Source organism: Sminthopsis crassicaudata, chromosome 2, assembly GCF_048593235.1.
Source record: "Sminthopsis crassicaudata isolate SCR6 chromosome 2, ASM4859323v1, whole genome shotgun sequence".
In the NCBI taxonomy this organism is placed as follows: Eukaryota; Metazoa; Chordata; class Mammalia; order Dasyuromorphia; family Dasyuridae; genus Sminthopsis; species Sminthopsis crassicaudata.
This window is the reverse complement of record NC_133618.1, coordinates 258,665,653-258,690,413: the sequence shown is the minus strand read 5'-3', so window position 1 is coordinate 258,690,413 and position 24,761 is coordinate 258,665,653. Positions and strand designations below refer to the sequence as shown.

The window sequence follows — 24,761 nt, the reverse complement described above, 5'->3', positions numbered from 1 at the left end:
ACCCTGAGATCCTACAGCTAGACTCTCTCAAAAAGGTCAAAGACAGAAAGAAAGGAAAAAGTTTCCTAAATAGTCATAGTGGCACTTTTTATGGTAGCAAAGAACCTGAAACAGACAATAGATGCCTGTCACTTAGAGAACAGCAAAACAAAACACCCCCACACACACACACACAAAATGGTATATAAATACATTAGACTATATCTATGCCATAAGATTTACATATGAGGAATTCAGAGATGCACTGGAAATTTTATGTGAGTTGCAAATAGAAGCAGGAAAATCATAGATTTGAAAAGAATAAGGGGGGAAAATAGATAATTATATATATATATATATATATATATTTTTTTTTTTTGCTAAGACAATTGGAGTTAAGGAACTTGCCCAGGGTCACACAGCTAGGAAGTGTTAAGTGTCTGAGACCATATTTGAACTCAGGTCCTCCTGACTTCAGAGCTGTTGCTCTATCCATTGTGCCACCAAGCTGTCTTATTACACATATTGTCAAACAGATCAAGGTGTTATTTAGTTTTGGTGAAGTGCTTTTTTTTTCCTCTTTAAAAAAATTTTTTATTACAAGAGATGGCTTGCTTGGTAGAGAAGGGAGGGATATGTTCAGAAATAAATGTGATGTATAAACTAAACATATAATAAAAATAAGATTTTTTTTTAAACCACCATGTGAAAATTTCAAATCACTTAATTTTTTTCTTTATTTTTAACATTCATTTTTTTTTAAATTGATTTCCAAATTTTTTCCTTCAACTCATCTCATATTGAGCAGGCAAATAATGTCATATCAATTATACATGTGAAGTCATGCAAAACATTCTCATGTTAGCCATATTGCTAATGATAATCATAAAAGCGAGAAACATAATGAATCTATTCTTCATTTTGTATTTAATTCATCAGTTTTTTCCCTGCAGATGGTATCGTTTTTTCATCATGGGTCCTGTCTTTTCACAGTTGATCAGTCTTAACAATATTGCTATTACTCTGTATATAATGTTCTAGTTTTATGCACTTAACTTTCCATTATTTTCCCATAAATCTTCCCAGATTTTCCTGAAACTATCCTGTTTGTCATTTCTTAACATAATAGATTTCCATCATAATCGTATCACAACTTGTTCAGCCACATATAAATATTTTTGTACATATGAGTCCTTTTCCCTCCAAATCACTAATAAAAGAAATTCCTATTAAAACATTCCTGTGATTTCACCTTGCACCACATTCATCAGATGGGCAAACATAATCAAAGACCAAAATTATCATTGTGGAATGGATTGTAGAAGACAGTGAACCTGTGCCTCATTTTCCTACCTTGTAAAATTAGGAGGTTGGAATGAATTTCTCTGCAATCCCTTTCAGTGCTAACAGAATGGTACTATGAATAAAATCCAGAATTTGGAGTCAGAGGATTTTAAATTTGGTTGATCCTAGAGGGCAAAAACAGGAGCAATGGGTAAACATTTCAAAGATACAAACTTAGGCTTGATGTCAGAAAAAACTTCTCTATAACTTAGAAATAGAATGGTGATTTTCTTTTCATTGGAGGTTTGTCAGATATGTCAGATATAAACAGTTGTGTTTATACTATGATACTTTTTTTTTTTTTTTTAGCTGAGGCAATAGGGGTTAAGTGACTTGCCCATGGTCACACAGCTAGGAAAGTGTTTTAAGTGTCTAAGACCAGATATGAACTCAGGTCATCCTGAATTCAGGGCTGGTTCTCTATTCACTGTGCCACCTAGCTCCTCCCTATGATACATTTCTTTAGATATAAATTGTTGTCTAGATAGGTAGGTAACTATTGAGTTTCCTTCCAACTCTAGAATTCTTTGATTGTGATAAATACTATTGATTGAAGTACAGAGTACAATACAAAATATGACCCAGTATATATCATATTTGTGGAAAATTAGGCCATTAATACTGAATGTATTGATTACCATGTGCCCATTCCTATGGTAAACACTGTGGGTAAAACAAAAAACTTAATTTATTTGTAGTCCTAGGCCTCAAGAAGTTTAAAAATTTTTATCACATTAAATTCCACTTATTTATAGAGGATGTCCCAAAAATTTTAGTGCACTCCCCCAACCCCTCTCCAGTTTTAAGTTGTTAAAGTTAAAAAATTGTCCAAAGACCTTTAGGATACCCTGTATATTGCTTTACATTATTTTTCCTTATTTTTTTTCACATGAATATACTTGTAAATTCGTTGAGAATAGGGACTGTTAAGTTGCCTCCCTTTAAAATTTTATTCACAATACATGTCACAATAAAAACAACAAAACCACTTAATACACACTAAGTGAATGAGGAAAGGTTATGAAAAAATGTTTTATTTTTTATTCCTTTCCCATCTTTTATTTTTTAGTACCATTCATCATTTTTTAATTTTAATTTTTCAAAATACATGCAAAAGTAGTTTTCAAAATTCACCCTTACAAAACCTTGTGTTCCAAATTTTTCTCTCTCCCTGTACACAGCAAGTAATAGGTTAAATACGTACAATTCTTCTAAACATATTTCCACATTTATCATGCTCATTAAGGTCTCTCCATGTAACGTGCTCTCCTGGCAGTTACAATTACTAGTCTGTCCTAGACCCACCAGAGTACCTTTGACCACTGTCCTCTGCAGTGTGAACTCTACCCGGCTCGCCTCCTCTGAGGCTTTCAAAGGTCTCTGGCCACAATCTATTGAATCTATAGCTTAATAACTGGTAGCGCACTCAAAAACAGCCACATGTAATCTTAAAAGCCTTTATTATACCTACTCACATAATGCCCTAACTGATGCCCTGACTTGTTGGTTCCCGAGTGAACACCTGGTCAGAAGACCCATGTGTTCACTACCAAAACCCTTACCTCTTTTGGCTATCCATCTTGGCTTGGCCACCCAGGCTAGGAAGCCAAGGTGAAGAACGCCAGGTTAAAGAGGCCGCCTGCTGCCTGCAGTGGGCTTATATAGGGCCTGTGAGGTCACACACACAGCCAATCAGCGAGAGAGTCACCCATTACAAAGCTATCTCAATATGGCCAGGATCCCGCTCAAGGGCAGTCCTAATATCCACAGAAATTACTTCCAGGCCTCAATCTCCCAATGCGCTGTGGCACCCATTTAAAGGCCCCTTACATCTCCAGGCCTTTCTGAAATCATCCTGCTGGTTGTTTCTTACAGAATAATAATATTCCGTAGCATTCATACACCATAACTTATTTAGCAATTTCCCAGCCTGATGGGCATTCACTCACTTTTCAGTTCCTTACTACTACAAAAAGGGCTACCACAAACATTTTTGCACATGTGGGTCCTTTTCACTTTTTTGGGGATACAGACCCAGTAAAGACACTGCTGGATCAAAGGGTATGCACAGTTTAATAACCTTTTGGGCATAGTTCCAAATTGTTCTCCAGAATGGTTGGATCAATTTACAACCTCATCAATAATATATTAGTATCCCAGTTTTCCCACATCCCCTCCAACATTTATCATTATTTTTTCCTGTCATTTTAGCCAACCTGAGAGGTGTGAAGTGGTACCTCAGAGCTGTCTTAATTCACATTTCTCTAACAGTAATTTAGAGCATTTTTTTTCATATGACTAGCAATGGGTTTAATTTCTTAATCTGCAAATTGTCTGTTCATATTCTTTGACCATTTATCAATTGAAGAATGACTTATATTCTTTAAATTTGAGTCATTTCTCTATACATTTTAGAAATGAGGCCTTTATCAAAAAGTTTTTCCCAGTTTTCTGCTTCCCTTCTAATCTTGGTTACATTGGTTTTGTTTGTACAAAAACTTTTTAATTTAATATAATTAAAATCATTCATTTTTGTATTTCATGATGTTTTCAAGTTCTTTGGACATAAATTCCTTCCTTCTCCACAGATCTGAGACATAGACTAATACCTTATTTTTCTAATATGCTCATAGTATCACACTTTATGTTTGTCATGAACTCATTTCGATCTTATCTTAGTATAAGATATTAGGTATTGTTCATTGCCTAGTTTTTACGTACTATTTTCTAATTTTTCCAGCACCTTTTTTGTCAAATAGTTCCAGAAACTGAAGTCTTTGGGTTTATCAAACACTGTATCATTATAGTCATTGACTGTTGTGTCTTGTGAATTTAACCTCTTCCACTGATTCACTGCTCTATTTTTTAGCTAGTACCAAATGGTTTTGATGACTGTTGCTTTATAATACAGTTGTAGGCACCTGTCAGATTGGCTAAGATGACAGGAACAAATAATGATGAATGTTGGAGGGGATGTGGGAAAACTGGTACACTAATACATTGTTGGTGGAGTTGTGAAAGAATCCAACCATTCTGGAAAGCAAATGCCCAAAAAGTTATCAAACTGTGCATACCCTTTGATCCAGCAGTGCTACTACTGGGCTTATATCCCAAAGAAATACTAAAGAGGGGAAAGGGACCTGTGTGTGCCAAAATGTTTGTAGCAGCTTTTTTCGTAGTGGCTAGAAACCAGAAGATGAATGGATGTCCATCAATTGAAGAATGGTTGGGTAAATTATGGTATATGAAGGTTATGGAATATGATTGCTCTGTAAGAAATGACCAGCAGGATGAATTCAGAAAGGCTTGGAGAGACTTGCAGGAACTGATGCTGAGTGAAATGAGCAGAACCAGGAGATCATTATACTTAACAACAATACTGTATGAAGATGTATTCTGATGGAAGTGGATATCTTCAACATAAAGAAGATCCAACTCACTTCCACCTGATCAATGATGGACAGAAACAACTACACCCAGAGAAGGAACACTGGGAATTGAATGTAAAATATTAGCACTACTGTCTATCTACCCAGGTTACTTATACCTTTGGAATCTAATACTTAATGTGCAACAAGAAAATTGGATTTACACACATATATTATATCTAGGTTATACTGTAACATATGTAAAATGTATGAGATTACCTGTCATCTAGAGGAGGGAGTAGAGGGAAGGAGGGGAAAATCTGGAAAAATGAATATAAGGGATAATGTTATAAAAAAAATTACTCATGCATATATACTGTCAAAAAATGTATAAATATAAAATTAATAAAAAAAAAATAATAATATAGTTGTAGGTCTGGCACAGCTAGGCCACCTTTGTTTGCATTTTTTTAAAATTCATTTGAAATTCTTGAACTTTTGTTCTTCCAGATGAATTTTGTTGTTATTTTTCTAGCTCTATTAAGTAATTCCTTGGAATTTGATTGGTACGGCACCGAATAAGTATATGAAAAGATATTTTTAAAGAAAGGTTAGTACAGGTATAATTAGGTTGGTAGCAAATTTGGAAAAAACCAAATATGAGAGAAAGAAGGAAGGGCAAACAAAAATAGGAAGAGAATGGCAGAAAGGTTTAGGATTCAGTGCCTAAAGCAAATATATTGATGCTTCTAACCTAATGTCAGTAGTATGGGTATGTAGAAGATTTTTTTCCCTTTAATCATTGAAATTGCATTAACTCAGCAATATTTTCTTGACTCCTTTTGGCTAAAATCATTTTGAAGTGTCATTAAGATAGTTACTTGGGATTAGCATATAGCCTGTGACTTAACAAAGTGATTAAGGCTGGAGCAATCTAGTGGATTAGGTCTTTTAAAATGAAAGTCAAAAGTTCTTACTTTCTTTAAGTTTAATGTTCCCCTTCAGTGGGCACATTTGAGAATTTGGCATTTGGTATTTAGTGGCTTGGCACTGTGAGCTAAATTGATCATCTACAAAAGGAAATGACAGTATTAGATAGTAGAAGAAAAGTGTCCCTGATGAGTATTTGATATAAATGGGAGAGGGAGTTCAGATAGGGGAAAGTACAGCAGGAAATTAAATAGATACTCTGAGAAAAGAAGACTTTATTTATTTTTTTTCTTCAGACTCTCACTAGGTGAGAGAGACCTGTTTCTTCTAAGGGCAATCACAAGTTTTATTACTCTAGGAAATTTGCTGAAAGGCGACAGAACGTGTAACAATAAAGTTCTTATACCTCTGACTGCTGCTCTAAAGTATCTCTTCATGTATTTTAAAAGAGGTGATGATTTTGTTTTCTCTTCAGCAAAGTCTGGGGAAGAATATTCCTCATTTTCTTCTTATCATTTTTCTTTCCTCTTTAAATCTAACAAAAGATAAGATTTTCAGTGTACTTTTTCTTTGCTACAGTTATCCAGCCATATCTGTAAGGGATCTCGTTCATCAGCTTGTTCATTTCGTCCAAGATGCAAAAGAAGGAACATTCCTCCAATTTATAACTATCATTTTGATCCAATGGTGACTACTTTACATGTAGAGTCTTTAGAGCAGCACCTTTAAACCTAATTCCAGAATAAGAAAGTGAAGGCATATATACATGACCCTCTTATTGTGGCACTATCAGGGAGTTAATTAAGTTAACTGACCAAACAGCAGATCACTATTTCAGTGACTCCCGGTAAATGTCCCATTGTTTGCTCTATTGAACCTGCTCCCTTTGTTGCCACAGAGCTGCCATGAAGGACACTGCCCATTCATGTTAATCGAGTGCCCAGCATGTAAGTGGATGATCAAACTGGGTGAGAAGGAACATCATTCTGAGCGGGAATGCCCAAAGAGAAGCCTCAACTGCAGATACTGCAAAGCTCTTTTCTACTATCCTGACATTAAGGTATGAGACCAAAAGCAGGAGTAACTTGGCCACATCACGCTTTTATAATGTGGTTCTTTTCACCCAAATTCACTGATTTAGGATCTGTGGAGATCTATGATGAAAACTGCAGTAGAACATATGAATTTCTAATGGCTGGAGAGCAGCCATTTTGGAAATGCTTAAGCTGAGTGATTTTTTTAATAGTAAAATGATGGTATATTATTAATAACACATACATGGTACAATAAACATATTAGTTTTTAAATCTGCAAAGTTGGTTTCCATCCTGGTTTTATTTTTTGTTGCTCACTTTTATTCTTATCATAAAGAATTGCAATATAGGTGAGTTGTGTGGTAGTATGACTTAACTTTTGAGATAAAGTGACTACAGAACAGTTTTTAATGCTTTCATTTTCCCTTTGGCATTTCTCAAGTTTCCCTGTGATTATATCAGAATAAAAAAAATGAATTGGTTGAGGACCATCCATGACAGTATTAGAAACCTCGGTACAATTCTTTCATACTTTCTAAAACCATTCTGCAGTAGGACTCCAGACAAACTATTTGGGGCACTGGAGATGATGAGCTAGGAAACACAAGGAGAGGTCATAGTTGATATATTTTCTCTGCCTCCTAGAACCAGCCTTCAGATTATCTATAAATGGCAGTGACTTCCTTTTCTACAAGTAGTGTTTATCCTCACTAGGAATCCTGGTTGATTTTTAGACAGCATAGTATTGTCCCATTACATGATGAGACATTAGCAGTGCTAATGAGATCATTCCTTTGTTCCCATTTTCTTTCCTCTTTTTCTTTCAATTTAATCCAATAAACTTTTACTTAAGTGCCTTCTTTGTATTATACTTTTGGTGGTAATCTCAGTATGAACTCATTGTGCTGACTATAGAAGTCATTGTTGGACTTGAATCAGATTCATGTGAAATCAATTCACTTGCCTTAGATTTATTATTGTTGGGTGTTCTGCCTTTATTTTAAGAGGTCCTATTTTTTCCTTTTAGATTTTGGGATTGTGTAGGAAGATTTACAGTTGAGTGGAGTGAAAAAAATCTGTTGGAATGAAAGATTTGATAGACATTCAACTAAATATTATTTGGTCTGGTACATTGATTGAGTGGTCTTAATATTTTTGACTGAAGTAGAAGTGAATGTGTTGTTAAAACAATGATCAGTTCTCATTTCTCACATCCAGCATTTTATAATATTAAAGTAATTTGTCATAAAGCAGATACATGGTTTAAAAAACAACCCAAGTGTTCTAATGACAATGGTTTTAGTAGTCTGGGCTCTTACAGTGTTTATATAGAAGAGAGAGTAATGGTGACTGTAAAAAGATAAATAATAACAAAAGGATGTGATTTAGCATATTTTTTGATTGTTAGACTCATTATTAATAGGAAACATCTTGTTCCCAAAAGTTTCTAGCTAACTTGTTTCATTTAGTAGAAACATTTAAGGAATAGTAAGATTGAAGTTTTGAGTGACAATTTTCCTCCTTCCCTTTCACCTCCCCCGTTAAAGAAATAAAAACTCAAAACCCTTATAACACCTAAACATACTTAAGCAAAACAGATGTTCATATTGACCACATCCAAAAATGCATATCGTTTTGTATATTAGTCCATCACTTTTTAAAATCAAGAACTGGATAGCATTCTTTGTCATTTGGAATCAGGTTTGACTGTTAACAGAATTTTTAATTCTTTCAGAATTGTTTGGTTGTTTTTGTTTTTTTGGGGTTTGAATCAATTCAGACAGTGCTTGCGAAGGATTTCTTTCTGAAGCAGTTTCTTTATTCCTTAAAGCACAATAGTATTTCATTGCATTCATATTCTATAATTTGTTCATCCATTCTTAATTGATTTAGCATCTCCAGTTTTCAATTCTTTTCCACTACAAAAGGAGCTTTTGAAAATATATTGTTCCAGGTATATTCCTTTTTCTTTTATAAAACTTGGGAGTAGAATATAAAGTTTAGTAACTTTATGGTTTTAGTTATAGTTTTTCAGAATGGCAATACCAATTCACAGTTTTACCAATACTGTGTCAGTGTCTCTTTTTCCACAGCTCTTCCGACCTTTGTAATTTTCTTTTCTTTTTTTCTTTTCTTTTCTTTTCTTTTTTTTTTTTTTTTTCCATTTAATCTGATGAGGGTAAGGTGAAATCTCAGAATTGTATTAATTTGTATTTCTCTTATCACTAGTGATTTGGAGGGGGTTTTTTCATATGCCTACAAAGTAGCTTGGATTTCAGCCCTTGATAATTGCTTATTGAAATCCTTTGACCTTAATTTTCTTCTTTAACAATTAACAAGCATTTATTAAGCACTTAACCATTTGCTAGACATTTTACTAAATGCTAGAATAGAGAAGAAATATGATAAGAGAGGGCAAAGAAAACTAATGTTTAAAAATAGACCTGACATACAAGGGATATGTCCTAAAAAAGTCAGCATAGTTTTAAGCTATTATTATTCTTTAGCTTAAAATGTCACTAAGACTTTTGGAGATATGTTATATACATAATATCTGTGGTAAAGGCAAACTAAAATGTTAGTACTATCTTTAGATCACCGAATGTTTTTTAGCAAGGGTTGTATAAAGGCCGAAGTCTATAGGAATATTGTTCATCAACCATAGAATTCTTGAAGTAGGATCTGGTATGCTGATTTTAGAGCCCTATGGAAACTTGCTATTCTAAGGCACATTGGCAAAAATGATGAAATGTTCTCCCTTTCTGTCTTCACTGCTCAAACCTCTTAATTTAGAACCAACAAGTATTTTGAACTAGGAAGTTTCTGCTTAATTAGTCAGTGCTACTTTAGTGAAAGAAAACCCTTTGGAAAAAGTTTCAGTTTCTGTATTAAGAAGATTATGGGAAGAGATCTTTTTCATGGCTTTAAGAAACTATACAAATGGAAGAATTGCCCCGGCAATACTTTGCTTTCTTGATTAATTTTTATTACCAAAATTGAAATTAAAATGGAAAAAGTTGATTGAGATAAGGTACCTCACTTCAGGGTTACTTTTGATTATTGGTCCTAATGATTCTTGTCTCTTTTTTTTGAAGGCCCATGATGAGGTCTGTCCCAAATTTCCCTTGACTTGTGAAGGCTGTGGTAAGAAAAAAATTCTTCGAGAAAAAGTAAGTTGAGTTTCTTTAAGTATTTTAGGGCTGGGGATAAGAAAATATTACTCATCTTGTAAACATTGCATTTATACTGAATGACATTGAAACAAAATTACATACTCAGTCCTAAGAGGTCCAGAAAACAAAAACAAAAAAATGATTCACCCCCATGCCAAAAATCTTGAAGATAAGAACATTAAGAAAAAATTCTTACAGGTGAGTTGTTAAGTGGCTATTTCCAATAATGTTTGGTTGTTTTTTTTTTTTTAAATGTTTTTTCCTACAAATTACTTGATTCCTAAGTATGATAATTCTGTACATCTCTTACGCACTTATCTCCACTGAACTATTACAAAAATCTCCTAATTGTTCTTCTTACATGAAGATTCTCCTTTTTCTAGTCCATCCTTCATGCAGCTGCCAAATTTGAAATATTCTTAAAGCACAAGTCTGATTATGTCTCTCTTCAGGAAGTTTTGGTAGTAGCTACTCATTGTTTCTAGGATATAATTACCTATGTTTGGCATTTAAAGCTTTTTAGAATCTGGTTTTCACCTGTTTTGTAGGCTGATTACTCATTATTGCCCCCACATAATTTTTAGTGCTATGATGACTTTCCTGTCAATATTATTTTATTTCAGGACAATTGCATAGCAAGTAAGATTTTATCAGTTAATCCAGGAACACCAACGACTAAAGTATTGAAGTAACTGTGAATAAAAAATAATTTTTCAATGATAAACAAGATCCATAGGCCTCAAAAAGCAATACTTTGCTTAGGGATTTGGGATTTTTCTGATAAGTGTTCAGATATTCTTAAGTCATGTGTGTTGATATAGACACGCCTTGAAGAAAGAGTAGGCCTTTTTCCCCATCCTGGGAACTTGTTTATTTCATTCAGTATGTTTTTATTAAGTATCTGTTGTTTACCAAAACATTTTACTTTTATTTATAATAGAAGACAGATTTTAAAAAAAAAAAAAAAAAAAAAGATAGATTACTGACTAGGACAAACTTTTTATTTTTTTAAGCTAAAAGTAACTATAGTTAAAAGAGGAAATCTGATTTTTTAAAAAAGTGTTTTGGGGGAGGATTCTGGGAAGATGGATGAGTAGGTTGGTAAATTTCAATCTCTCCAGATTTCCCCCACAAATAGAACAAATTTGCACCTCAGGGCAAACATAAACTGGTGAAAAATCAAGAAGAGTTGGGGCCAAATAGGCATCCAAAAAGATCTGAAGAAAATCCCTTGGCTGGGAATTATCCCTTGTGAAGTGTGCTCCTCCAGGCTAGGTCTGGGGAGCCCTGGGGCAAACTGAGTGTGGCTGGAACCTCAGCAGAAGCTTAGAAACTTTCACCTCCTGAACTGCTTGAAAAGTCAGAATCTGAGTCTAAGGAGACTGAGTGAACTTCAGCAAATTGGGAATGCCCAGGCCCAGCTGTGCTGCAGGGACAGGGCCCTAGGCAAGAAAGAACCAACACAATCAGTGAGTACAGAAGCAGTGGGCACTTGCTAGAATTTAGAGCTTTTGGTTTGGGTTTCCTGGCTAAAAGGAAGAGCTGAAGTGAAGCCAGTGAGGCACCATTTCCCCACTCCACAATTATTAAAAAAAAAACAACAACCCTGAACTGGTAAAAAAAGAAAGAACCCCACCATAGAAACCTACTATGGGAGCAGGGAAGATGGGTTCATCTTCAGAGGAAGACACTGAAGTAAAAAAGCTTATACCCCAGAGAATAACATAACATAGTTCTAAAAACCTACTCAGACATTGGGAATGGGTTAAATAGGCAACACTACATATATATCATGCCCTCCAAAACTTAGAAAGAAATAAGGGGGAAGAGATAGACAGATGGAGAAGCAGACAAGGGGAGGAGTCCATGGGTGGGGAAAATTTAAGTAAATAGCAAGCCAAGTTAAGGAACAGAATTAAAGTAAAGAGTCAGCAGGGATAGGAAAGATGTGTGTGGAGTAGAGAGGTGATATGTGTATGTATATATGTATATGTGTATTATGTATCTACATAAGTATATAGAAATAAATCTTTTCTTAGTTATAAGCTTGCTTGGGGGGAGTGAAGGAAGAATAAAGTGCAAAGGTTGCACAGAAGAGAACCTAAGAACAATTTATAAGGCAATAAAGATAGATTTTTTTTTTTTTAAGACTAGGGTTAAGTGACTTGCCCAGGGTCACACAGCTAGGAAGTGTTAAGTATCTGAGACCAGATTTGAACTCTGGTCCTCCTGAATTCAAGGCTGGTGCTCTATCCACTGCGCCACCTAGCTGCCCCGAAAGATAGATATTCAGGAATATAATTTTATTCATTCATATATATATATATATATATATATATATATATATATATATATATATATATATATATATATATACACACACACACACACTTTCTTGATCTAGTAATTTGTTGTTACATATCCTCCTTTATGTTCTGCTGGGCACATAAACAATGTTATATTCTCTTTTGTTTTGGTTTTCCTTTTCTGTTTTTTTGTTTTTAATTCTGTTTTTTGATGTAACATTTTTAATGTGAAGAAACCCTGTATAGTCCACTGATTATACTATATAGTGTTTTTCTTCTAAGTAGCTCAAAAATTTTTAATTTGTATTCTCTTTATAGCTATTATAATATTCCTCTAAGATCAATAAACTCAGTATGCTTATTTCTATTTTAAAGATGGAAAAAGAAGGCAAGAATGATTATCATGCTTTACCAAGGTCATAGTACCATAAAATCATAAAGTTAGAAAGTAAGGTATAATAGGAAAAATACTGTACTTAAGAGTTTAAAAGAACCTGGATTCAAATCCTAGCTCTACCAGTTAAACAAAATCATCTGATATTGTTAACTTGCCTGGCTCTGTGTGCAATATTTTGTACTCACAATCCCTCACATCTCTGCCAAAGGGAGAAGAGTTTATTTCCTTCTTTTTCCTCCAGGATCAGAATTTGTCAAAATAGCTGCTCACTATTTAGCTTTTTTTTTTTTTTTTTTAAATTAACATTATTATTAAAATTATTATGTGTATTATTCTGGTTCTGCTTACTTTGTTCCTCATTAGTTCATAAAAGTCTTCCCATGTATCTCTGATCTTATATTCTTTTATTAAAACACAGTAATATTCTATAGTATTCACATTCTATATTCTTTTAAATCATTCTTGATTAGATAACTATCCTCTTTACATCTTTAGATTTCCTCATCTAAAGGGCTTAGACTAGATGATCTCTAATATCCTTTGCCATTCTAACTTTGTGATCCTGTGAATCATAGTAATTAACTTTTGCTTCTATTCATGTTTCTACTTCCCTGTTAAAACCTAAATTATATTAAACAATTGGTTGTTCTATTTCAAATGTCCCAGCAAAGATTCGCTTGGTAACTCATTCTCATGTTAACTCATTCAAATGATGGATAAATTTAAGCCCATTTACTTCATCTTATTGTTCCATGTCTATTTCTTCTTGGTGTGGAGGTGAATAATACTTTATAGTAGTCCTCCAACTATGAACTGTTTAATATTGAGGACTATTGGTTGACTCACCTTCCAGGATTCTTTTATAGAAAATGATTTGTTGAGACAGTTGATTAAATATTCTGATTTTTTTTTTTGTTCTTCATAAAAAGATTTTATTGATCTCTTTTATTTTGGCATCAACTATAATTTCACTGCAACTTTCACTGTACCCAGAGAGCCATCCATATAACAGTAATTTGTCCATATGTATTTTAGTTGATATTTCCCAATGAATAAAAAAAAACCTATTGTTAGAGTAGACTTGAATGCTCTCTTCATTATCCAGATGTTGAAAACAAACAACAAAAAAAGTTAAACAGTATTCTAAAATATCAGGCCAAAAATCTTTGAGAATATACTTAACTTATAGTAAAACTTTGTGCCCTTCATAATTGATGAAGCAAATACAATAGTATTGTGTGTAGTAGAAAAACATGTTTCATCCACCATGATTACTAGAACATAGATTTAATGAAGAGAATTTTACCAGTAGCATTTAAGTTATGGACAGGGACTACTTTCATTTCTATCTTTGTATTCCTTGGACCTAGCATAGTACATGATAAGTAGCATATGCCTAATAAATGCTAGTTGAATTGTACTAAGTCCTAGAGGCAGTAGGAACCATTTGAGATTTTTAAATAGGGGAATGATATAATCAGATGTTTTGCTTTAGGCAAATTACATTATATGGAGAATGACTTGGAGAGGCTAAAGATTATTGCAGTAATCAAATTGACAAGTGATAGGGGCTTAGATTGGGTGGACAGCCAGATAAATCAAAAGAAAAAGGATTGTTATGAGATATTGTGCATGTAGCACACGTTATGGAGCTACAATATCAGCTTCTGCTCATAATGATGAAGTTAGGATCCAAATCATGGCTATGAGGTCTTTTCAGGGCTCTAGAATTTGTGCTGAGGAGATAGTATCTTTTCTAGAACCCCTTTCCATCTTAATTGTGAGAAGATTATTATTTACTTAGCCAAATTTAAGTAGCATTTAAAAAGAATTATTTACTAAGATAATATAGTAAGAACAATTAATACAAAACAACTCCTAGATAGCACTGCAATCTCCTGTAAGTCCAAGAGAAAGTGGGATCAAACCTAGAGATGACATATGGCAAAAAGATCTTGGTCTCTTTAAGTTATTTTCTTCCTTCTTATGGTGCTCAAGATGTTCACCTTGGGCATAATGTAGCTTATTTTCTGGGCTTCTAGTGGTGCTTTTCTACACTATATCCAGGCTGTACTCTGTTGCCCATGCACATACTGCCACCAACTGCTACTGTCTTGGGGGATGTTGTTAGGCCACTGTTGAGAAGATGGGAAGTACAAACCCCTGAGGACCTTTGAAAGTTGAAAGGTTCTCCTGATTCATAGCACATGGCAGAGTTTTCTAAGCCAATCCAGATGTATTTCCTATGCAATTTTACTTTGCCTGGTGAAAGACTTTTTCTTCACATCATCATCATAATATTTATATAGCATGTACTCTGTGCCAGGCACTATGCTAAGCACTTTGCAATCATTGTCTTAATTGATCCTTTCAACTATCTGGGAGGCAGGTACTATTGTTATTCCCATTTTGCAGACAGAGATTAAGTGACTCCACCAAGGTCACACAACTAGTAAGAGTCTGAGCCCAGATTTGAATTCATTTCTTCTTGACCTCAGATCCACTACTCTTACCTACCACTTTACCTGACTTCCTAGCAGAGTGAATATTTAAAGAGAAATGGAGACTAAAGAGTTGTGAATAATTCGTGGGCTGTAAAATTGGATATCTAGAAGAATGGAGATGCCCTCAATTGAAATAAGGAAGTTGCAGCATGTTTCTTGAAAGCTCATTATTTATTATTGTCTTTTGCATACTAGCCCCTGACTGGGAAAGGAAGGTGGTTTAGAGAAAGGTAATGAATTTCATTTTGGATGTGTATTTGAGTTCTTTACATGATATCTTAGTAGAAATGTCAAGCACACGCTTGGAACTGGAACTCAAGAGAGATGTTAGGGCTGGACAAATAGATTTGGGAGTCTTCTACATAGGGATGTCAAATTAAATCTGTTGAAACAGATAAGTTCTTAAAGAGAAAATGTAAAGAGGGCCTAGGACAGAGCCTTGGAGGTTTGTTAGAGGAAAGAAGGTAATGATCTAACAAAGGAAACTGAGGAGTGTTAAAACAAGGAGGAGCAACACAAAGAGAGTGGTGTTATGAAAATATGTGAAGAGTATGAAGGAAGGAATGAACAACAATGTCACAAGCAGCAGAGTGGTCAAGAAGAATGAAGATTGAAAAGACCATTATTTTTTAGCATTTGTTAGATTTTGGTGGCATTGAAGAAAAAGGGTATTGTCAATAGAGTGGTGGGTTAGAAGCCAGTTTAGAGAGGGATTAAAGTATAGTGGAATGTGATGGGCTATGAAGTGAGTGTAGATAACTATTCCTAAGAGATTTTTTGACTGTGATTCAGTCGAAAAAAATTTAATATGAATGAGGAAAATTACAGATTGATAATTTATAGGACTAGGTCAAGTAAAAGTTTTTTAAAGATGAGGACAGTGAAATATTTGTGTAGACAGAAAGGAAGGAACCAGTACGTAAAGAGAATTTGAAAGTGTTTTGTGATCAAAGAGATGTGCTTCCCATTGGAAATAGTAAGGAATGTTTTTAAGGGCACAAGTAGAACCAAGGTTTTAGCAAAGAGAAGAGCCACTTATTTATCAGAGACTGGAGCAAAGGAAGAAAGAATGGGAAACTGATATAGAGGGATTCAAGGTGTCAAATGGGAAAGAAGAGGAAGTTCCTGTTGGCTTTACTTTTTCAATAAAGGAGGAGGCAAAGTCCTCTGCAGAGAGGGAGAAAGAGGAGGGGTGATAATAACTTCCTCTCTGAATGTAATGTTGTCTGTGGAAGGAAGCTCTCTTGTAGTATGCTAACTTGTAGTAAGAAATCAAAACTCTCTGAGGATTAAGACTGTTTCACTTTTTGTTTTTGCATTTCCCCTAATGCCTAGAACATAGTTGGTACTTAATATTTGTTGAATTGATTCAGTTTTTTGTTGTGTTTCCTTCTCTGTTTAGTTTCAGGACCATGTCAAGGCCTGTGGCAAATGCAAAGGGCCCTGTAAATTCCATGTTGTTGGCTGTACCGAAATGGTGAGTAAGCAGAGTTTATGTTTGTCATACAGAGAAGACTGTTGCTGTTTAGTATATATAGCTTATAAAGATCAAGAATAACTGAATCTTATCCTTTTAGATTTTTTTCTATTTCAAGAGCTGAAACATTATAAAACCCAGAATGAATCTTCTGTGTTATTCTGCTATCATATTATTTTATATATTTAAAATCAGAAATCAGATTGTTACTGTTTTGGGGATGGGGAAGATAAGGAAAGGAGGGAGAAAAATTTGCAATTCAAAATCTTACAAAAATGAATGTTGGAAGCATTCATATAATTGTTTATATGAAATACTATTGAAAACAGTAAAAAAAATTGATTGTATTATTTTAGGTAAAATTTATGCTCTATCTTGTAATCTTATAAATTGTTACCTCTGAATGTTTTTCTTAACATTCCTTATACTACAAGATGTCAGGGAGATTACTTCATGTTCTCCTTTTCAGAATTTAAATAATTATTTGAAACAATCAGCTCAACCTTCTAGAAATTGAAAACCTTGGTAGAGAGGCAAGATATATACATAATTTGCCACAAAAAAATTAAAAAGTATTAAAATAATAATGGTATGGATTAAAATTATTTAAATTATAAGACTTAGACTTGTATTTTATCAGGAAAGATGTGTTAGAATAAGTAAGTTTTGAGCTATCAAATATAGATTCAGAAATGGGCATGATAATATAATAAAATTGCAAGTGTAATAAATCCAAGATGATTTAATAATCAAATTATGTATGAGCCTTTCTGATTACATATTAATCATACATGTATTGAGCATTCTGTATACACAATTGTAAACAATGCAACCTGTTTTTAACCCAAGAATTTTGGGATATTTGAATCTTGCAGATTTTAAGAATTTAAAAGGATAAATTGATTGATATACAATTAAAGAAATTTCAAATTTCATTCGTAAATTTATTTAAGCAAAATTTGCAGTGAAGGAACCGAAGATTAAAAAAAAAAACTTCTGCATTAATTTACCTGAGTGTTAGTATTAGCTCTGCAGAAACTTATGGAGGCTGGTATATAGTAAGGTATGTTGGGAACAAACCTGAACTCTTTGAAGTAAGGTATTTTGTACATTTATTTTATGGTCAAAAATGGATAATCTGGTCAATTATATTGTAAGTAGAAGCAATTGCCATTAGTTTTTATCATATTTCAGATTCTTAGATGATATTTAAAATGGGAAATTTATCTGTTTTGACTCTTGAATGCAAAATGTAGCTGATTTACCTATAGTCAATAATGGATACACTATTATCCTTGAAAAGAACCTGAGGAGGTCAGAATTTGTCATGGCATTAAAATTTTGTTTCCTCAAAATTTATATCAGAATAAGTTTCTGGTAATCTTTGAGGTCCTTCATCTTTCCACCTTTAAATGTATATATGTCTTCTTTTCGCATCTTGAGTTAAAATTGTATTTCCCTTTGTAAATATGTATTACTGAAAGCTATGTTCACTTAACAGTTGTCCCTCTTTTCTCTAGGTGGAAAATGAAAAACAGCAGGATCATGAAATTCAGAAGGTGGCTGAGCACCTCTGCATGTTGTTAAATTTTGTCCTTGAGGCTAGGAATTTCCATGGAGATATTGGTCCCCTCCTTGGTCAAGGAGACATGGGGGGCTGGGGAAACAACTCATTGACCTTAGGGTCAGAGGTGTCCAAATCTTCAGAGCTGTTGGAAAGATGTGAAACCTTGGAAAGAAAAACAGTCACTTTTGAGAACATTGTCTGTGTCTTAAACCGGGAAGTAGAGAGAGTGTCCATGACGGCTGAAGCTTGTAGCAGGCAGCATCGCCTAGACCAGGAGAAAATCGAAACTCTAAATACCAAGGTCTGTAATGCTGGGGAGTTGCAGCGATTTTTTTTCCTTTGGGATTGTATGCCCCATGTGTGTTGCATGTGTGGCCTTCTGACTATTCCTACTGGTTTTTATTTAAACCTTGCACTTCAAAAGCATAGAATTTAGAGGTGGAAGAGACAATGGATATCATCTGGTCCAACATTCATTTTACGTATGAAGAAATCAAGGCCACAAGCTAGATAGTGACAGAGGTGGGAATACAGCCCTAGTCTCCTCATTCCTGATTTATTGCTGTTTTTTCTACATTGTACTACCTGCCTTCTTTCAGTAGTGATCTTGGGAGCTGAAGATCTGGCTCTAAAGATTTCTAAAAAGGTATTATAAAACTTATTTTCTTATCTCCCCAAATCCTTATCAAATAGCTTATTACTAGGTGAACATTGTTACCTTAATTGTTTTCAAGAAGTAGCAATCTACTGTTGCTACTTTTTTCTTCATCCTGTTCACCACAATGGTAGAAATATTCCTGGAGTGGAGTGTTTTCTGATGGTCTCTAGCAGTAGTTTTTTCATAGTTTTTGAGGCTGAAGTATCTGAGTTATTCTTGGTGTCCTGAAATCTCAGTTCCCAGATCATATTTGTATTTTAGACACCAGTTAAATGTATCCCAATAGATTCTTTCAAGGAACAACCCATAAAGATGACTGAGGAAACATCTCTTGGAAATTCTTGTCTTACAAAAAATTGATAGAAAGTTTAGATGTGGGGAATTGGAATTGTCGTACTTTGTTAAATTGGATTTTAGTGGCAGATTATAATCTTTAGCTTTGCCCATAATTTTGAGAATGCTTTTGATGGTATATGGGTCAGAAGATGGCAACAGGACCTCAGTCACTCCCTTGGAGTTATGCAGATATGTAGGTCTAATAAGACTACAATTTGTATTCTAACCTATTAGGTCCAGCAGCTGGAAAGGAGTATAGGATTGAAAGACCTGGCAATGGCTGACATGGAACAGAAGATCCTTGAGATGGAAGCTTCTACTTATGATGGAATTTTCATATGGAAGATAACTGACTTTGCTAGGAAACGCCAGGAAGCCATGGCTGGCCGCTCTCCTGCCATCTTCTCTCCAGGTTGTTCTCTCGAAAATAACCTTGTAACTGGCATCTTTTTCTGTGCTCCACATATTTCATTTATTCAGGTGGGCATGTGGAAATGTCACCTGCAATTCTGTAGCTCAGTTTACTTCACTGGGTAGACTTGGGTGTTAAACAGGGTAAAAAAAAAAAAAAAGGGAACTATCTATTCTCAAACTTGTGAATTTCTTTAAGTTCCTCCTTTTCTCCTGATACTGTGCTATTAATATCCTAGCATAGTGATAACATTATTACCTGAAGGTCTTGATGCTCCCTGACATATACTCAGTTTCTTCTTATTCTTCATGACTTATCCAAGACAAATGTTGAATTTTAGTTTTGTTTTCCTCTTCTAAGTGATATTTGATAGAACTACCTCTATCATCAGTTGGGGAGCTTAGAGATTATAGGTTCTCAGCATATTTGGGCTAAGAACAAGTTAGGTAAGACAGATTTATTGATTCAAATATTTTATCATGTATTCCACAACTAAAGAAAAATGTTTTGGGGATTTTCTTGTTTTGAATTATCTTTACACTGGACTCCTCTTTGCTAGTTCATAATAGTCAGGAATTGATCCTAATGAGGTTTTCTGACTTTTATGTAAAGACAGCATAGATCTTTGGTTATATAGATCTTAATATCATAGAAGAATTATTCTGGAGCAAATGTGAAAGAAAAGACCTTTAATGTTGAAATGAAAGACTTTATTTGACAAAAATCGTTTAAGATACTTCTTTTCCCTGCAAAAACTTCTGCCTCCTCTAGCACATCTTGATTAACTTCTCAAACAGAAGACACCTTTTCCAACAGATATTCATATTCACTTTGAAAGTGTCAAGCGATTAACTTTTTGGGGGTATTACTCAAGTCAACTTGGTGATGACTTTAAAGTGATTAAAAAGGGAACTGAGTATAATAATCCAGGTTTCTCTTAGTTGAGATGAGGAAAGTAGAAGTTTCATTAGGAAAAGCCAGAGGTACAATGAAAATGGAGTTGAGGTTGCAATAGATTAGTAAAGATTCCCCTAATGTCTAACAAGGAATAATATTTTGTCAGCTTTTTCCTACAGTCATAACTCTGCTCTTACTAAATTCATAAGTAAACTCCTAACTTGATTTTAAATTTCCTTTGGGCCTGAGTTTGTGGCTTTTATGTAGAGTTTATTTTCTTCCAGCTTTGTTTTGGATCTCTTTATTCAAACTGCACATCTTTCTGAGATGATAATCTTAAAATGGGAAAGTCTCCACAGCATTTGTGACATCATGTCATATCCTTGTTATTTTTAATGATTCACCAATGATTCTAGGAATCAATTGTTTGTTCATCTGCATCTTTGTAATGTCTGTACTTATGCCTTTTCTAAATTTTTCATTGAAATTATGTATCTAGAGTTAGATTATTAAAGGTAAATACTTTTCTAAGTCCTTTATCTGGCCATTTTAAAATTTAATATGAATTTGTTATCTTTTGGAATTTATCATTGGGTTAGTAATATATCCTACAAAGTGTTGGTTCCCATTTACCTGATAGTGCTTTCTTTAGAGGCTAACTTGGTGGGGATGTTGCTTTATTTAAAATCAGTTTGTGTTTTTTTTTCTCAGCCATTTCTTTCTTTGGCTTTGAAAACTGAATCCTTTATAGACAGGCAGCCTTCTATCTCTATCTCTTTTGGAAATTGGAAGCCTGATTGTTGGGAAACCTCAAGAGAGTTTCTGTAAGAATAATCCCACTTGACAAGTCAGATTTTTCTTCCCTCTATCCTCTCCCAGTTTTGTCCAGATATTTATTATGTGCATTTTGCATCGCTTTGTTAGCCTTCTACACGAGCAAATATGGCTATAAGATGTGTTTGAGAATTTATCTGAATGGGGATGGCACTGGACGTGGGACCCACCTTTCTCTTTTCTTTGTCGTGATGAAAGGACCAAATGATGCACTTCTACGTTGGCCCTTTAACCAAAAGGTAAGTCTGACCTGATAAACATAGGTCTTGTCTTTCAAATCTAGTAGCAATGAGAGCTTCTCAGTTACTATCTTGCCTTTCATTTTCCTCCACAAACATCTACCTAGTTCCCAGAGGACTCTCCATGGCCAGGCTTAATTCTCATGAGACTTACTGTAAAAAATAGTGTAACTAAGGTCTTCCACCTACAAATCATACTCCTGTTTTAGAAAGCCATCTGACATGTGAAGTTTAAGCAAACCATATTCATGTAGTATGCCTCTCTAATTGAGAGTTTACAGATTTTTATATTTTGGTTATCCAAAATCACTCTTCAATCAGTTGAATTAAAGATCCATAGATTGGGCCAAATGAGAAAAGTGATCTTTCTTGTTATAATAGACAAAAAAATAAGCTTTTTTTTTTTTTTTTTTTAACTTACCAATGCCTTATCCTAATATGGAGCCTTTTTCTACTTCTTAATAGGAATAAAAAGAGGAAGATATACTCCTGGCATTTGGTTTGAAATCTGGTGGACAAATGATTTATTAGCCCGTTTTTAGTGTAATAGATCTTTTGTGTCCAAAAAAGTCTCTCTTCCTTTATATTTATGTTTACAAATGGCTCTGGGGAAATTAGATCTTTTAAGTCATGTTTTCCTCTGGAAAAGTACACTTTCTGCAGGGAAAGTAACATATGCTTCCCAGTCTCTTGGATAAACATACATTTTTATGGGGTAAGCATTAGTGGATTAAAAAACACAGAAGTGAGTTTTGAGTTTGTAGCCCTTCAACTTTCAGGCTCCATGTATGGAAGATACATTAATCAAGCAATGAATAGATAATATTTGGATTCTTTAAAATTAATACCAAGAATTTAACAAGCACTTAGTGCTGTTCCTGGTTCCTTTGAAGAATGGATTTTGGGATCTCATGGCCACTGTTACAAAAAGCAAGTCTCATCCTGTTTCTTATGGAATGTAAATGATCTTGTTTTTTGGATCCTGGAAAAACAGGAAGCTCTGATTGTAAAGCTTGGAATCTGATGTGACAGTTTCTTCAGTCCTGGGGCTTTCCAGGCTTTCAGCTGAGTTCTGGGAAGTGTGGTGGGTGTGAGGAAGTTGAGTACAGGAGAATAGAATTGAGCTTTCAAATCAAGTTATCTCTAAGAAACTACTTAACTTACTCTGCCTTCTCTTTGTGCTCTCTGCTCACAGGTGACATTAATGCTGCTAGATCAGAACAACCGGGAACATGTGATTGATGCCTTCAGGCCTGACGTGACATCTTCCTCTTTCCAAAGGCCAGTCAGTGATATGAACATTGCCAGTGGCTGCCCCCTCTTCTGTCCTGTCTCCAAAATGGAGTCAAAGAATTCTTATGTGCGCGATGACGCCATTTTCATCAAAGCCATCGTTGATTTGACGGGTCTTTAATGCCACTTTCCATCAACAAAATGGGAGCCTAGTGCCAGCCTGGTTTGGAAGTGTCTCAGGCAGGGGTCTCACCTCCACACCTGTGGGCAGAGCCCCCCAACACACGCCAAGCTCATAGGGCAAAGGGGTGGGGCCAAGGAAGGCCTGCGGGGAAAGGCCCTGACCTTCAGCTGAGAGAGATATACAGGACCAAGAGAAGGCACTGGCTAGACCTTGGATATTAGAGGCACTTGGTTTAAGACTTGTCAACAGAGGGAGTCAGTGAATGGGCAACTACTTCTAGGAAATAGGCAATTCAATCCAGGACTGGTTTGAGATTTGCTGTGGGTCTGCAAGCTCCTGCCTATAAAAGATACTTGATACACTATCTGTGTTGTTATAAGGGGGGTGGGGATAGCAGACTTACTTTAAGGGAGGGGGGTGGGGAAACAAGTTAGTCAAGAAAGTATTTCTCTCTGGCACTGTGCTTAAAGGACTCTTTCCAGCAGGGTTGTTAGTTTAGACCCTGCAGCCTTGATAGCACAGAGGAGCAGAAAAGGATTCAGGAGAATTGACAAGAAAAGTCTGTCAAGGACCCACTATGGCTCAAAAGGTGCCCCTTGCTGGCACCTGGGATAGTAGGAAATCACTTTGATCACCTAAATCTGATCATGCAGGGACACAAAGCCACATTAGGATGGTGGCAGTGATCCCGGGGATAGAATTGGCTCATAGAAGTAACTACTGATTAGCCAGCCAAAGAATTTTCTAACATGGCCTTTCATTAAAGGAAGGCCAATTCATTCTCTTGATTCCCTGCCTATACCCATTTCATGTGGCAAAGGCTATCTGTTGGATGGCCATGCAGGGAAGTTACTATGATAGGATATGGTTAATCATGTCCTTCAATCCCTACTAGTTTTAAACAAAATAGTTCCTACCATACTACATTGAGGGGGAGGTGGGAAGAAAGAATAGGGATTATCTACCCCCTGGGCCCACACCAATGATTTGTATTATCTGCATTATCAAATGAGAGAAACAATCACTATTAAATCTTTTTTTTTTTTTTAAGTATTTTTTGTGGATACTGACAAGCTGATATGCATTCAACTCCATGTCTCCCTGAATGTTTGATACTCAGTAGTTCTCTAGAATATCTCATTCATCTGGGATTTTTCCAGTATCATTTTCCCCCATCACACATCCCTCACCTTCCTTTTGGGGGGCAATTATTGCCTAGAAAACAGGTTACAGTCATTTTGTTACTTTGCTAATGACCTTTGTGTAGGGAACCCAAGTATAAGAAAATAAGTTGCCATTATAAGGAAGCTGAAGGGTGATTGAGGGAAGAGTACTAGTTTCCTTGTGATGTAAAGGTGAAGTAATCTAGATGTAGTAAGAGCCAGTCTTAGACTGGGAAAGACATACGTATATTTGGATGCTTTTTCCTCTTTGAACCCTTTATTTTATCTGAATCAGTACAAGAATTTGGAAAGTTGGGTCATCCCTACTGATGCTGCCTTCTAGAATGTGGCTCAAACCTTTCTGATGACAGTCATCTACCTAACACATCTGTGTGAAAAAGGATGGATAACAACCAAAGGGTTTAGAGAACCAATTATGGTGCAAACTATTCCTCGACCCCTAATCTCTGATCATCATTCTGTGATCCTGGTTCCATCCTCAGATCAGAATGTAAATTTTTTTTTTTTAAACATCAGTTAAATTTCAGATGCTGAAGAGCCAACAGTGAGCAAAAAATTGACACAAAATTCGCAGGCTATCTCACCTGAGGGATGAGCTTCATATAATAGTTAAGTCATATTTATCCTAGGATCTTTCACATAATATTCTCATTAGATTGCCTAAATCTTAAGCACTTAATTATTTTTGAAGGCAGACTTATTTCT

At 35.0% G+C, this 24,761-nt stretch overlaps 1 protein-coding gene across 6 annotated transcripts in view; it reads left to right on the top strand.

The window, feature by feature from the left end:
- Positions 1-23,923, top strand: part of TRAF2 (TNF receptor associated factor 2) — a 66,476-nt gene extending 42,553 nt beyond the window's left edge. For 3 of the 6 annotated variants that reach the window (XM_074289098.1, XM_074289100.1, XM_074289101.1), the window contains 7 exons: positions 6,520-6,681; positions 9,751-9,825; positions 16,438-16,512; positions 18,033-18,380; positions 19,308-19,485; positions 21,307-21,455; positions 22,651-23,923. In XM_074289098.1, the coding sequence (XP_074145199.1) occupies positions 6,520-6,681; positions 9,751-9,825; positions 16,438-16,512; positions 18,033-18,380; positions 19,308-19,485; positions 21,307-21,455; positions 22,651-22,869 (1,206 nt within the window). In that variant the 3' untranslated portion in view covers positions 22,870-23,923. Of the gene's footprint in view, positions 1-6,519; positions 6,682-9,750; positions 9,826-16,437; positions 16,513-18,032; positions 18,381-19,307; positions 19,554-21,306; positions 21,456-22,650 lie in introns of all 6 variants that reach the window. The other 3 variants (XM_074289099.1, XM_074289102.1, XR_012486351.1) reach the window with 2 other exon arrangements.
- The last annotated feature ends 838 nt before the right edge of the window (positions 23,924-24,761 follow it).